The 16,091-nt window shown below is 43.0% G+C and overlaps 1 protein-coding gene across 15 annotated transcripts in view; it reads right to left on the reverse strand.

Annotated features, from left to right (window-relative positions):
- dysf (dysferlin, limb girdle muscular dystrophy 2B (autosomal recessive)) overlaps positions 1-16,091 on the reverse strand; it is a 90,518-nt gene that overhangs the window by 11,465 nt on the left and 62,962 nt on the right. For 10 of the 15 annotated variants that reach the window (XM_072718616.1, XM_072718626.1, XM_072718624.1 and 7 more), the window contains 4 exons: positions 8,778-8,837; positions 1,099-1,197; positions 395-523; positions 132-287 (listed from right to left, as the gene is read on the reverse strand). In XM_072718616.1, the coding sequence (XP_072574717.1) occupies positions 132-287; positions 395-523; positions 1,099-1,197; positions 8,778-8,837 (444 nt within the window). The remainder of the gene's footprint in view (positions 1-131; positions 288-394; positions 524-1,098; positions 1,198-8,777; positions 8,838-16,091) is intronic. The other 5 variants (XM_072718627.1, XM_072718625.1, XM_072718623.1 and 2 more) reach the window with 1 other exon arrangement.

Genomic DNA, 16,091 nt, shown 5'->3' on the forward strand with positions numbered 1-16,091 from the left:
TCCTCTCTTGTTGCTTCACTGTTTTACCAAGAGGCCAACTATGATAGCATTGAAAAGCGGGTCTATATTTATTTTGACCTGTTCATGAATGGATCCAATATTACAGCATTGCAAGCTGCTGGAGAGCCCACCTTGCCGTTGGAATCTTTGGGCTGAAGTCCCATGGCCTGGATAATGTAGATGCGAAGCAGGCACTCCTCAGTGCCATTTGCGGGAAGCTGAGCAAATTGCCGTGGTGGCAGGGGCAGGGAGGGGTCATCAGGTAGGGGGTAGATCTTAAACATTCCCTAGAAGAAAGAGAAAGTGTCTGAGAAAACACAACCGGGATTGCATGCTTCGGTAATTTAGGATTGGAGTATTTAGAGCAATATTATTATGATATTACGTGACTTACTTTAAACTCTCCAATGACAGAAGGGTCCTCACTCTCATCCTGGGTCTTTCCCCTGTACAGCTTGAAAGTTTGGCAGAAGTCCGCCAGTCCATCAAACCCATCCACGTTTTCCAATTCGCAGTCATACACCTGTAGGGGGAGGTGAGATTCCGATAGGGACAGAGGGGGGGTGGTGTGATTGAATACACTCGTCACAGATTGTGAGTTATAGGATAGCATGACAATACAGTAAGAAAATGTATCCGACAATTTCAGAGGAAATAGAAGAAAAAAAAAAACATTTTCCACTGGTTCAGACTTTAAAGATGATTGTTGACATCAGCAACCTAATTTATGCTGAAATATCCATTCACAGATCTAAACATGTGATCAAATTGCGTTTTGTACCAGAAACAGACAAAGAAAACCTCCAATATATATCACTGGAATTATTAGATCCTGAGACAATGGATAGGCTTGGAAACCATTGTTGGGCTGGCTGGTTGATGATGTCATTGCATTTGTCTGTCTAGACTACTGTTGAATTACAACTTGATTCATCAGGGAATTTGCTGCCACCGGCTTCCCATGTGTGACACCGGGTGACAAAGGGTTTTGGGGTCTCATACAGCCAGACCTCGCATGTTGCCTTGGAAGGCAAAGTTCAGCTCGAAGAGAGTAATCATGAATCTGAAGTCATGCAGTGTTAGGGATGATTTTGCTACCTGCAGCATGTCAAATCCCTTCTCAAGATATGTTCCACATTTTTTCATCTCTCCTGTTGAGGCATAGAATTTGCTCCACCAGTCAATGAACTCTTCTTCCTGCAAACAGAGAAACTGGTGAAATGCTACTGTAAAATCCAAGTGGCTTTGCTGAGTCATGATACCATCAAATTAGATACGAAATTCCAACCACAACTCAGCAGAATTACTCCTGCCTGGTGCGAGTTTCTCTGTTCTTACTGAAAACATGATACATCAGATCATGACTTTATACTCTTTCAAGAAGTGAAAATCAAAAATATTTTGAACAATTATCAACAATTGAATGTGGTCCAACAAAAGTTCTGGAATATAATTATGTAAATTTAAATGGAAAGATCTATGTTTCAAATGGAATCACTATATTTATGTGAACTATAAGAAATATGCACCATCCATCCAGCTCCTAGCAGCCTATCTGGGGCAGAGCTGCAGGAGGCCCTAGAGGCGATCCCAGGCACTACAGGGCAGGTGACAGAGCTACGTCACGGAGTGCCAGTCCATCAAAAGGCACATGCAATTATTTACATTTATTTTACTTAGCAGACGCTTTCGTCCAAAGCGAAGAACAAATTATGTAAGTAGCACACTATAGGCAATTTATAGATACAAGTTAGGCTAAATGCAGGTAGTCGAAGTGCAGGGGGGACCCTAAAGAGCGCAAAGAAACCTGAAAACCTGAGAAGAATGTGAGAACAACCCCCCCCCCCACACACGCAGAGGGGAGGCAGGTGTCAAACTCCCAAACATCAAGGCATGAGGCAGCAGGACTGCCTGCTCAATCCCTCTGCTGTCCACATACTATCATTTGGAAAATTATGCAATGAACTTAAGTCACGTTATTTGTCTGTTCAATCACAACAATTCACGTTTTGACACTCAGACGTCTTTTTTCTTGCCTATATTAGACGACATACATTTATACTGTCAACAACAGCATTAATTTAACTAAATACATGTTAATTATATATGCACACTGAATTGCCATCAGTTAATTAAATTCACAACTGGCTCATTGATGTGAATAGGCATCCACACGTCTTGACAGGTTATCTTTCTTACCTGAACTAGCAAGCCATTTAAGCAAAGTTTAATTAAACAGGAATCACCATTTGAACAGTTCAAAAAGAAATTATACAATGTACTCAATTACTTTTGAATTTGAAATTTAGCCATCAAAAAGGTATACCATCACAGTGGCTACATCTGAATATGGATATAATATATGTGAATGAATCGCTGACATAAAATGTTATCCTCAGCCAGTTCAAAAAGGGGTTACAGAAAATGGATGGATGATTGGATAGACTGTCTATGCTTTCACACACATTTAATTTTACCCTATATTTTTTTCCTTAACATCTTTCTTTAGACTGCTCAAATTTTCAATGCTGCCGTATTCATTTATGTGCGGATAGTCAGCCAATATATAGCTAATTAATCTGAAAAGTATTAACAACATTCTAAGCAAGGAATTATCTAGATACTACACAGAAAAAGTTACAGATGTTTTGCAGGGCCACACTCAATTTATAGAAGTTATAAAAAGTAAAACATGAAATTTCAACTATAAAATATTAATTATAATCACTTGCAACCAAGGAATATAACAATGCAATTTTTATGATTTTCTGTCCAATTCAACTTACCCACTTCATCATCTTTGTCAAGCAGAATAAGGGTGGACGAGATAGGAAACGGTTAAATGACTCTTAACAATGTTTTTCTTAGAAGTAGATAAAATTAAATTAAAAAAAACACATATGCACAAAGTGAACGTACCATGCACATGCATTGTGGATTGCCCCAAGACGTCCAAACAAGCAAAAACAGAAACTTTGGATGTGTCTAAATTATTATACGCATACATTCCTGGCATCTCATGCTAAATCAGAATATGATTTTACAATTTTCAACTAAATTAAAGTAAAGGAACCTTGGAGGAACCAGAGAAGCAGGCACTAGCCTCCAAGGAATACGCAAGCAGTGTATTAGGTAAGAGACGTTCAAGATACACTGTACACTTCAATCTCAGTGACCTCAAAGTAAACAATTGTGTGTTCACACTGGCAAAATTGCTTTTAGAGGATATTAGAGTGGAAATAGAGAAAAAAAAAACTGTGAGAAATCACAGCTATGTACCAAAACCACAGTTGAAACCGCAGTGAAAACCTGGGATATAACCATAGTCCTCAAGGGATACATTTTAATCATCATGTCACTGGCATTGTCCGAAATGATATATTATACAAATAATTACTTCACTGGGGCATTTGAGGTATCAGGCCTGCAGTCAGGTCTAAACCATTATGTAAGTACTTATGCTTATCACGGGAAACCATTCTGGGATATTTACCCAAAGAAGGCTACTGTGATCCAGCCTATCCTGGGAAGAGAAGGACGAACAAACCCAACTGGCCTGGGACTTGTACACCTCAAGCACTACAGGCATGGCAGTTACAGGTTCACCTGACGAGCAGTGTGCTCACGCGGCCTGTGGCCAGATTCACGCTCGCGCTCTATCGCGGCGCCCGCTTACGCCGCTCCGGACAAGCCGTGTTTCTGTTCAGTCTGTCAGTCCGCTGATTAGCCTGACGAAACAGCGGGGTAACTCCGCGCTCCCCGCCGGGCGAGTCACGCTCCAACCCCTTCGCCAGGCCAGACGCTGTGACTCGCTGTGCCAAGAAGGAAACGCTGCGCACACCGCGCCACTGGCACGCGCTGGCAGCCAGGACCTGGAGGGACGCGGACGGGCTCGTCCCGAGCCGGCTAAACAAGCCTCACTGTGGGGGAGAGCCATCCGTCTCCCGCCCTATGAGGGGCGGTGTCCTAAAAATCCATTACATCACCTCAGAGGAGTGTTGTACTAAAACAAAAAGTGAACGGGGCCCTTTTTTACACACAAACTGCGCATTGTTAACGGAGCACTGGCATGTAAGCCTCGTAATGGGCTCGCGGGCGCCGTTTCCATGGAGCGCTTACGGGAAAGGCGGCGCGGCGCTCCGCGTGCGGCGAGTACGGCTCCTTGGCAAGCGCTGCACTTCTCACAGACAAAACACAAAAGAGCAGCTAGCGCCGGCCGCCAGGCGCGGCATGGAAGCCGCCAAGAAGGCAGGAAAGTCGCGGAGGCCCCTGAGCAAACAGCGAGGGACACATCGCCCAACCGCAGCCCCCTGTTCCACAATTACCCCAGCCGGTGACCTTCGGGCCCCGAAGGAAGGGTGCTTAAAAAGCAGCCATGACGCAATGAGGGCTGTTACCCCAGGAGCAGAAGAAAGGTCTGCGGCACGGAAGGAGCGAGACGGGACGTTTGTGTGCGTTGCCGAGGAGCGGAGCCAGTTCGGGGATCTCGCGCGTTCCCACATCTACGGCCCCTGTTGATGCTGGACAATCTTAAAAAAGGGTTTTCAGCTAAATTGTGAGAGTGGGTAGGAAAAGGTCAGGAGTTTGGAGACATGTAAGGAAGGGGGTAGATCACCACATGCTTTGGCAGGGGAACGGCAGGAGGCTGGAGCCACCCGAAATCTGTCGAGGGAGATTTGACTGGCAGTGGCTGGGTGGCTCCCATTAAACCTGTTAGGGCTCAGACTAAAAATCTTCACTCAGCCATGAAGCCTGGCACCAGTCTGCCTGGCCCTACAGTCGAAGTCGCACTCAATGCGGCAATTCACCACTCGTCAACAAGTCTCGGACAAGCGGCCACACCCTTCCAGAAACGACCGCGCATAATCCTGGGGTGCTGAGAGTGCACGAGGGCAGAGAATGAAAGAACAATGTGAAGAAGTAATGTGCAGGAAAGATGTGGGGATGGAGAGTTAAAGAGATACTTGTGTATATGAGGAAAGACAGATCCGTCGTTAAGCCCCATTGATGTGCTAGGAATCCCTCCCCAGGGGTGCTGTAAGGGGGGGATTGCGGGTCAGTAACCAGAGGAGAGGTTTGTGGAGATAGGAACGCCAAAGTGGTGCACCATGATGGCACAGAGAGAACACAGGGGGCAGGAGATGGCACTGCCAGTGTTGGGCTCTTAGGAGGCAGAGTAGGCAATGGTACCAGCAGAGGACTGTGCCCAGTCAGCCAAGGAGATCAATCCAGAAATAAAACTGTCTGGGCAGTCTCTGCTGGTTACTGAAGAACGTCTGTGGAATATAAATTTGCCATTGCTATTCATTTATGTATTCATATAAACAGAGATCTGAACATTTTCATTATTTAATTGGTCGTCGGAAGCTTTTATCCAAGACCTGCTTCTGTTTAGCTGCCTTAGATTTGAACTTTTATCCACATTAAGACCTTGGACATTTACTGAAGCATATCAGGTAACTCTGAAAGTATTTACTGCCTATTACCACATTTGTCAAACAAAACCATGATATAGCAAAAGTTCATAGACAAAACTGGGGATGAAGAAGTGAAGGAGAGCCATTAACATAATTAAAAGTATCCACTCTCCATTACATACCTCAATGAGACCATAGTGTTTTTGTATTTCAAAAAAGATGAATGACTTGTCGCACAAGAAGTATCCGATATTTTTTTTATTCATCTATTTTTCATCCCTGACTAGGAACACCTGAAAATGTTTAGTAAAATTGTTTTTTAAAACACCAAAAATAGTTGAAAAACTCAAAGCGGAGGGTGCAGAGCTGGCAGGCTCAATGTTAAATTTAATATTTCAGTCTGTTATTAATTAAATAACGTAATAAACTATTCCAAATAAAACACTGAGAACTTGTAACTCAGATATTATGTATAAATCTGGAAATGTATGCAGGTTGAAGTCCAGGCAGAATCGCGCACCCAGTTGCCTCGTTTCCCTGTGGGTTCCTGTGGGTGAAGTGACTTTTAGTGGTGCGGTCGAGTGCCAGCACCTGCACGTAGCATTTCTTTGTTAGTTCGGGAGCCAAATGCAAGGAAGAATCCAACTGCATTGTGGTCTGTGTAAATCAAGTGCTAATTCAAATAACATCATGCACAGGACTGTGTTTTTCCAGGCTTCTCTGCTGCCACGGGCTGGGTCAACAATGAGCACCGCGAGCAGGACGACAGGGAGCTCTAAGGCTGGGGACAGTGGGGCTGGATCAGGTGGTTTCATGCTATGACCTTGCTTGGACTTCATGGAGAATGCTCAATAAAGCAAAATGGACACATCTTCTTCTATGGTATGATTGATTCCCATTTTCAGCTTCATCTTTTCTTAAACCAGCTGGACGTTCTGAATATTGTTTAAAAGCAAAAGTGGGAGGGAAAACTCATTTACAGGTTTTACTCTTCGAGCTTCTGCCACTAGCTTGGGGTCACCATCGGTCTCGACATTTTTGCGGGTTTGTGAGAAATGCATTCGCCTTCATCCTCGTACGCCTCATTGCCGTGCTGCCTTGGGTCATTAACTTGCATGCACACTGTCAACCAAGCACATCACTGATGAAAAATGCTCATATATGCACAAGAATGAGTAATGTGTTTAACTGGTAATTTCATGCTGATTCTTAGAGAACGAGATAGTATTGTGGCATACTGACTCATTAGGAGTCAAAAGTGCGGTCAGGTGTGGCTGTCATATTTAGGGGTACTGTTTCACACGTGGCGTTGCTGTAGGAGGGGTAGCGATGAGTGTGGGCAGAGGTGCATCACCTCATCGATCTATGTAACGTTGGATACCTTCCCAGATAGGCTCAGGACTCCTTCCCTGATGATTGATTTTGTCTCTGGCTGGCCATGACTAATACAGTTGAATTCTTTGTTAACAGGAATTTGTTTTGATGAGAAAGGACTTAACATGCATACAGGCTACTGTAGGAAGACGGCCAGCAACAAGGGATTTCTTGAAGATGATATTTTTTTTGCAAACCTCAAAAAGCACATTCCTATGTCTCCGCATTGCATTGACCAGACGAAAAAAAAAATTGAGTACAGAAGACCAGCACCAGAACATTTTCCCTTGACTCTTGTAAAGTCTGAATATTGAACATTTAATTAAAGGAAAACTGATTAAACACACGCTTCTTTAATCTTCCATTCCATTCTTTTGCGTTTTGACGTCTGGTTTAGGGACATATGACAGGAATCTCTGTCGGTCCTATTTACTTTGGCTGAAGTGAGAGAGAAAATTTTGGTTTTGATCATCTGGTTTAAATATTTTCTAATAAAATAAATATCTTTGTTTGCAGAAAAGAAACCTCTGTATCTTGGCCTGAGAGGCAAAGTCAGTGCTACACTTGGAGCGTGATACAAACAAATCAATATCAAAGGGCTTAATAGAATTTCGGGCTGGGACAATTCACAGCGACCATTCTGTGGTACTGGCACTTACCAAACCAGATCACATGTGACCGATTGGTCTCCTATAGTCCAACCCCCCCTTGTCTTCTCCTTGAGTTTGAGTCAGAACACACATATGTACACACACGCACACACGCGGGTGTGCATGTGCACAAGTGAAGGGTTTTTGACTGTGGATTCAAATACAGCCTCAAGAATAATAATAAAAAAATAATCTCATAGCAATGTTTGATTCAATTAGGCTTATAGGAGCTTAATGTGAAACAGCATACATCTCACCAGCCTTACAGAAGAGCTTTTCTGCAAACATTCTAAAGCAAAACAGAAGATGGTTTAGGCTTGGATATGAATGGGAGAGCAAATTCAAAGTTTACTGCTGGAAATCAGCCCTTTAATTAGTCCAGGGGGGGTCCCAGAGGGCACGACAGACAGCAGCCTTGGTTACAAGGCCATTTTCAATCAGAGTCCGTCCCTCATCCAAAGGGCAAGAGGGGAAGGAAACGCCCCCCGTTTCCAGACAGAAACATTCTGGGTCTTGTGCTCACTGTCCCAACTGCATTCGGGAGAGTATTTAATGAAGACCCATTCCCTAAGTACTAAATCCCCCAGCTCAGTGCAGCCAAGCAGTGGAAAACGCTTCGGAGCCATGAAATCTGAGAATATCATCCTGGCTCAAGAAGCCTAAATGCACTTAAAGGAAAACTTCTCGAGTGCCCCAAAAAGCGGTTGATAGACCAAAAAATGCAGTCTGTGTTCTTACAGTGTTTCTCATCTTTTATAATGCCAATTTCAATTAGATTTAAGGTATTTATACCCCTTCTGGGGAAGACGAAAACAGAGAATGGAGCCAAAATATGCCACAGAATTTGCAGAGCCCAACAGATGAAGACTAATGGGGAATGTGTCATCTCTGCTGCCACCAAAATCTTTTGTACCAGCTGATGCACACGCTGAAAAATATTTTTTTACGTGCTGTGGGTTGCTTGTGCACCCTATACATGATTTTAAGGAAGCACAGTACCTATAACAAGAGAACAACACGGACAATCTAATACACTCTCTGAAGCATGTCATGTTCAATTTCATCTACTCCCCCATAACAACCTAATGATTGGTTGCCAGCATGAACACAGTGTCACAGAAGAACTAGAACCTCATTTTTCCCAGCTGCAATATTCAGAAGGATCAAATATTTTCTATAAGGATACTAGATATACACAGACCGGTGAAGGCACAGAGTATCATGCATCAGCTTTGGTGGATAGACAACATATGTTCTTTTTCAGGGTCTTGTCAGACAACCTGCATTAAACATTGCAGAAAGACGGGTGAGATAATGAAAAGAAGATCATACGTACATTGAGACTGGAGTAAGATGATGAGATGTTAATTATGGCAGAGCTGGTGCCATCTGCAAGCTACAAACCAAAACCACTGGGTTAGCAGGTTAAAGTTAGACATGACCAAAGCTGCTAAAGTCACACCAGAAAAAGAAGAAGCATATATTTTGTGTTGGACATTTTTGCTCTTTTCAGATGAAGGCAGCTGAAACTACTTTGATGTATCTTCTAGCTTGTGAAACTCAATTACACACAGGAAAAGGCCAACATCCTATCATGCTAAGGGCTTTGTATTAAAACACTTGAACAGTCCTGTTTGCAATGAGCTTCAGTGATAACGGTTGATCGAATTCTTGCAGGGAAACATGACTGGCATGCATGTCTATGGGAAAGACATTGTCAAGAAAGAGGCAACTTGTGCGCAAAGCTCATACTGTGGGATAACAATGCACTGGTTCGAGATGTAAAGCATCAGCAGCTCTGGATCAGACTGAGCATGAAGTTTCATCAAGCGCAGTCTGTCAAGAACCTCATGTAGATGGACACTAAGGTTTTAACACAAAAATCTTGAATTACACCTAAAAATGTGCTTTTGTGAGTCAAGTGGTGCAAAGAACACAGACAGTGGTTGACTGTGCAGTGGAAAAAAGTTATATGGTTAGATGAGTCATCTTCTACCCTGTTCTCAACAAGAGGACAAGTATAAGCATGTCACATGCCAGAAGAAGCCTACGGAGTCAAGTGCCTGTTTTCCACACTGACGGTCAGGGGTTCGGTTGTGGTGTGGGGTGCATTTTCCATGCTTAACATCCACTCAATCCCAATGGGCAAATGCCAATGAACGCAAACCCATTTCGAATTATCAGTTTCATAATGAAGCATTTCTATCCTGCTGGGAGTGGGATGTTCTACAATGACATTATTCCCCTTCCACGCGGCATAACCAGTGAGCCATATGCCATCCCAGTCACTGGATCTCAACCTGGCTGAGAGAGGGAGATGTTTGGAGTCAGAGGTAGCCTTTTCCAGCACCTTCAACAATAAACCAAATAATGGAATTTCTCATGCTATAATAACATTAGTTTGCTCCAATAAATTTACAAACACAGTACCCAGACCAAGGCATATTTAGATTGTTCTCATGGCCTGTAGCTGCCCAACACCCATTAAGACACTGTATATCAGTCGTCCCTTTATTTTGGCAGTTACCTGTACACACTTAACATTCACTAAGTACTTAATAAGCACTGAAGAATAATATCAACAAATGCAAACCATTTAAATATGCTTACATCCCCTGAGTATGACCAAGGAGCAAATCTTGAAAGAAGGGAAACAATAGCAGTATAGTTTTCAGTCCTCCTGTTGTAAAAGCAACGAGAAAATGTGAATGAAACTCTTTCTTTGTATCCTGTCGATGGAATCGATTTTTGAGCTGATATTGCATGCATAATTAGTGATGGGAACTTGACCCCAGACACCCACAGTCTAGGAATCTGGTATACTCTGCCAATCTGTTTTCGGGTACTAAATGTAATGTTGTGAGTATGTGTGAACTGTATTTGAAGTTAAATGTTATCTGAGCTTGTAACAGGGCAATGTCTTTCCTTTCTCTACATGAGGCATTTATAGAGAGAAATATACGCTACCACCCAAGGAGTTATACCCCTGTAACCAGTCACCCCTCCCTCTTTATCCTTTTTCAGCCTGCCTTACTCCCACAAACCCACATTCCCCCACCCTCACTCCGGCTTCTCCTTCAAGACCTATAGATGGAGGCAGGATACCACAACACAGCATAAAATACATAGCTTAACCACAGAGCTCTGAACTGTGGCCAGCAGTTATCTTCAGTAAGGTTCCTGTCTCTCTACAAGTTCGGACCCGGGGAGGATTTGTTAATCATGGTATTGCTGGGTACAGTACGCAGCACGATTGTTAGTGGGACTCAGAACCCTGCTGTTAGGATTATATGGATTGCAATGAACAAAAATCTCGTGTTCTGAAAAGGTTCCTCACACATTTTATCAGGTGTAATTATAATTAATTGCAAAAGAATCACATGGAGAAGGAGAGTGAGAGCAGAGTGGCTAAAGAATAGCTGATTAGACAAATTAGGTTATCTGAATAGTCCAGTTCTTTAAGAAAAGTAACTCTCAGAATAAGATACTGAGAAGAAATTTTGTAAAGAAATATATTAGGCAAGACTTTCTATGAAAGCCATGTCAATAAGAATCTATGAGCACATTCATAACACATTACGATGCATTCATAATTACATACATGGATATGAATATTTATAAAAAGGCATTAAAGACATGTTTATTATGCATTTTGTCTGTCAAAACAAGATACTGTAATGCTTTATTAATTCTTATTCTGACCATTATAATGCATTATGATGGCACCTACAATGCATTGTACAGGACAGCTTTAAGTAACGTATTAAACAAATGTATTCGCTGTGACAAGTATAATAATTCTAAATTCTAAAACATCAGTTAAAGGTGCACAACCATCACAGCACAAAAACAGTAACATTATAATGCGCTTTAAAATGTTCATAAGACTTTTTATGGATAACTACACTGAAATAAATGTCTGGCTAAAAATTAGGCTTACACGTCCATCCTTCTGTATTTTCTATTTTTTGGCTTTTATTAAATAACCATCAATCCTGGTTATGGGTCAAAATACCTGTCTTCAGTTCGCCGGTGTATAAGACACATCCATGCATAAATTTCAAAGGAAAACCACCAGTTCTTAATTACCATGCCAGATTTGATCTGCGGGAGTCATAGGTCAGTTCTGGGGTGAATTCACTTATGTCTCGATTCACTTGAACCACACAGAGTTATGTCTCAGATTATGTCTTTAACAAATTTACCAAAGTGGTCCTTCACCTCATTAAACGACATTATGAGGTCGCCATACATGGAAAGACATTAAAAACATTCCATAGCTGCCAAAAAACATTAATGTCTAAATTTATCGGTCAACATTAAGGCCAAACTTTATTATGGTGGCTTTAAATCAGGCTCCCAGTTTGGGCTCCTGTTTCCTCAAAGCTGTGGCTCTGCTCCCATGGTGCGGACGCAACGTTCTCCGTAAGGGAACCATGGCTATAATCCTCAGGGTCTTTGACCAATAAATCACGCAGGCCCATCCTATGAAACTCAAATCCCTAGCAAAGAATAAATCCGAAGTTTTATTTTTATTGGATACTTTTCAAGAATTAGTTTTTTAATATGTCTCCAATAATAATCTTTTTACCAGATTCACTGGAGAAGGACACAACCATTGTCCTTTCCTGCCACGCTAAGATATTCAGTAATGAGCTACAGACTTGGCCCCACGCAGATCAATGCTAGAATGTGAATTCAGCAAACACACCAATGCAATCTCTGGAAGTTGCCTCGTATGAACAGGAGCCCTGTAAAATAACCGTTACATTCCGGCCAATTAGGTAAACAAAATCCCAGCTTGCAATTTCCTCAGGGACCAATATGACTCTTAGTAATGAGTTAAAATTGTGTATAAAGATTTTGTCACACTTGAGAAACCTGTAAGGTCACTGCCATTTGAAGAGATTGAGGGTGTTGGTGACATTACGCGTTTGGGGCTCTACCTGGCTTGTCTCAGTCTTTCTTAGTCATAACATCATTTTTATGGTCAGAATAACAGAAAGCATTCACTATGACAGAAGGCTGACAAGGGGTGCGGGGAGACAGGGAGGAAGACACCCACTTAAAGGTACCACAAAATGTATTACTATATATATGCTTTGCAGACACGTATCTAAAGCGGCTTGCATGGAGTCGGATGGTTGAAGATATTCAGGTCAACAACCTTACTTAAAGGAACAGGACAGCTTCTTGCACCTATGGGCTGTTTTAGACAAAAGCTGTTTTTCATTGTAACCCCCATGCCATTACTGAAGGCTACTGCCATTCTTACAGTGTAACCCAGACAAGGAGGCACTTCTTGGAATACAGAGTTGATAGAGAGCATGTGAAGAGTTTCACAAGATCTATCAAGGGACTCATGTCTGGCTCGTCTCTAACAAACACCAGATAAACAGTCTCCAAGCCAAAGAAGGGGCAGGACTGCCATGTCCATCATGTTCTGACCTCAGTGACAGAGACAATAAGTTCACGTCATATGCAGTCATCCTGCGAAGTGCGCTCACCTCTCACAGCAAATGATCTCAGTCAGGTATCTCACAGTGCAACCACAGGCCTGCTATGAAATAAGGAAGAGCACGTCTGACCTGCCCCAATTCCAGATTCTCTGAACACAGGCATGATAACACACTGGGTGTATCACGGCTGCTACCATCCTACTGTGGAAGTCCCTGGCCCCTTACCCCGCCCCCCAACCCCCATAAACCCCTGGGGGTCAATCACCAGAGGGGGCAGCAGTGAAGAAACTCATGTGGCGCCTGTGGTGAAGAGAACGTGGGCCGGCTGGGCGCACTCGGCCTACGGCGGTCCGCCACATCAGAGAGCGGCCCAGACGGTTTCAGCGCCTGCCATGGTGTCATGCCAGGCTGTTATGCATACACAGTGATGCAGACTTCAACATGAAATAAATTAGTTTAAATGCACCCTCTCCAGTGAGCTCTAATTGAGAGCAGGCCTTTGTTTCAATTGTCTTTTACACCAGAGCTGCATCACATTACACCCGGGGCACTAAAGCTTTGCTTGCCCACTGAAGGAAACTTAGGAGAGAAATACGCAGAGACTGTCAGATGCCAAGATGCTCAACTTACACTTAAGTCCAACTCTGACCTCTTAGTCTAAGGTGACTCCTGTTGTCTATTGAATTGTATGGAAGAATCAAGAAATTCAAATCATTTTGCCGTTCACACTGTTTTACAGGGAATCCTACCATCATGGTCCATATATCATGTGCTGAGACACAAGAAGCTGCATCTGGTTGAGGACAACAGTGCGGAATGGAAAGGGCAGCTCCACCTAATCCACCATAGGCTACTTTTCAGTAGTTCTTCTTTGTTAAATATTTGGAATTAGAAAATATGGCATTGGCCCAGAAAATGATCTTTCTGCTGCATCTGCTGCTGAAATACACACCATATATTTTCAATTACTACATACCTAGTCAGGGTCATTACGATATGAAGATTGGCAAATGGTACAATCTAAAGCATGGTTCACTCTATATGGAACTCAAACACACACTATGGACAATGTGGAGACATCAGTTCATCTCAGAGTATATTTGGACTGTGGGAGGAAGCTGGCCGAAACCAAACACATAAACTAGGGGGCAACCTGCAAATTTGAGCTCGCAGCCCTGAGTCACCAAACCCCCAGTGGCTTCAGTCATGACTCTAAGCTCACAAAACCTGAATTAGAACCTGGGACAAAGCCTTTAGATCCCACAAGACTGTATAATGCCAGGTCTTCCTCCACCAAGGCAAACAACAAGACTGACCACGGGATCTCCGCGTGACGGAAAAATCTCACTGACCTTTAAATGAAGTGGCTGCTACTGCTTGGAGGAAGAAAAGAAGCAGAACATCTGGCTGCACTGAAGACACCATCTCAACCTCATCTTTGGCTAGAGCATGCGAATGCTGACAGCTTGCTCCAAGCCTTCAGACGGAATCTCAGCGGAATCCTATTTTCCTCTCGGTTTGCCACTCGCTGCCCAGGCAGAATCAGGCAGGCATGATGGGAATGTGCGCAAACGAAATGGTGCAGTCTGTTCTCGCTCGACAGCCAATCCACAGTTTCACCCCCAACCCCCAATCAATTGATGAGATATTAGACCTAAGAGAAATATGTGCACTTAGGATCTACTACATCAACTTAAATAACAGACTTGCCACATGCCGGGCAGGGAATCCAGCCTCACTGGGACATTACATAGCAAACCAACCATTTGAGGCTTTGGACACGTCCTGTGACCACGCCGGGGGGTGCTAAACTTGCGCAGCAGGGACTTAAAGCAAACTGAGCCGGCACAAGGTCTGGGGTTTCACAGAGGCACGTTTCACTCTGGATCAAACCACTCTCGCAGCAGAGGGGTCATTCATCTTGTCACGTTTATGGGGTCTGCTGCCTCTTCCCTGCTCATTTCAGCATGAGATCCAAGGGGGGGCGAGCGAGGGGCACGCCCCCAAAACCAAAGACCCAGGGCAAATTTTCACATGGATTTCTGCGGTTGTGGTCGTTTGCTTACGCCGACCCAATTGCAGTGTTCAGTGTGTGACGGTACCAGAAAACAAATTACACAAAAAGGTCCCTCAAACAGATACCGTTATAAGCACATTTTGCAGTCAATACTCAAGAGTAATTAAAATGTACTCTAAGATTCCAAAAAATATCCGTACGATAATTTTTCATTATTGTATTATTGAGTTTACTTTTCTTAAACCAGGTGAATGGATTGCATGTATGCGCGCACACACACATACACACACACATACACAAAGAAGCATACACATATATATTAATTAATATAGTACAATGTATACAGCCACGGAAAAAAATAAGGGACAACTGAATTTTTAAACAAATCTGCATTTTTAAATCTAGGTTTAATCAATTAAATAAATAGAAGGCTACACTGAGCAGCAGGATGCTTCCAGGTTCAGAATGTCTAAGACAGCAGTACACAAGAATAAGGTGAAGCAGGAGACACTGGGAACGACCAGAAACCAGCCAGGTAGAGGGAGGAAGCAACTTTGTAATGCCAGAGACGACTGTTAACTTATCCGAGAATTTCACATGAATCGGAGGATGCAATCTAGTGACCTTACAAAGGAATGGGAAACATTAAGTGCAGGTATGAAGTGCACAGCTAGGACAGTTCACAACAGGCTCATATCAGGCTCATAGAAGCAGGACTGAAGTCCCGTAAAGCAAGGAAGAAGCCCTTCATTAATGAGGAACAGGGAAGAACCAGGCTGCAAATATATATATATATATATATATATATATATATATATATATATACACTCACCTAAAGGATTATTAGGAACACCATACTAATACGGTGTTTGACCCCCTTTCGCCTTCAGAACTGCCTTAATTCTACGTGGCATTGATTCAACAAGGTGCTGAAAGCATTCTTTAGAAATGTTGGCCCATATTGATAGGATAGCATCTTGCAGTTGATGGAGATTTGTGGGATGCACATCCAGGGCACGAAGCTCCCGTTCCACCACATCCCAAAGATGCTCTATTGGGTTGAGATCTGGTGACTGTGGGGGCCATTTTAGTACAGTGAACTCATTGTCATGTTCAAGAAACCAATTTGAAATGATTCGAGCTTTGTGACATGGTGCATTATCCTGCTGGAAGC

Source organism: Paramormyrops kingsleyae, chromosome 12 (assembly GCF_048594095.1).
Source record: "Paramormyrops kingsleyae isolate MSU_618 chromosome 12, PKINGS_0.4, whole genome shotgun sequence".
Lineage (NCBI taxonomy): Eukaryota > Metazoa > Chordata > Actinopteri > Osteoglossiformes > Mormyridae > Paramormyrops > Paramormyrops kingsleyae.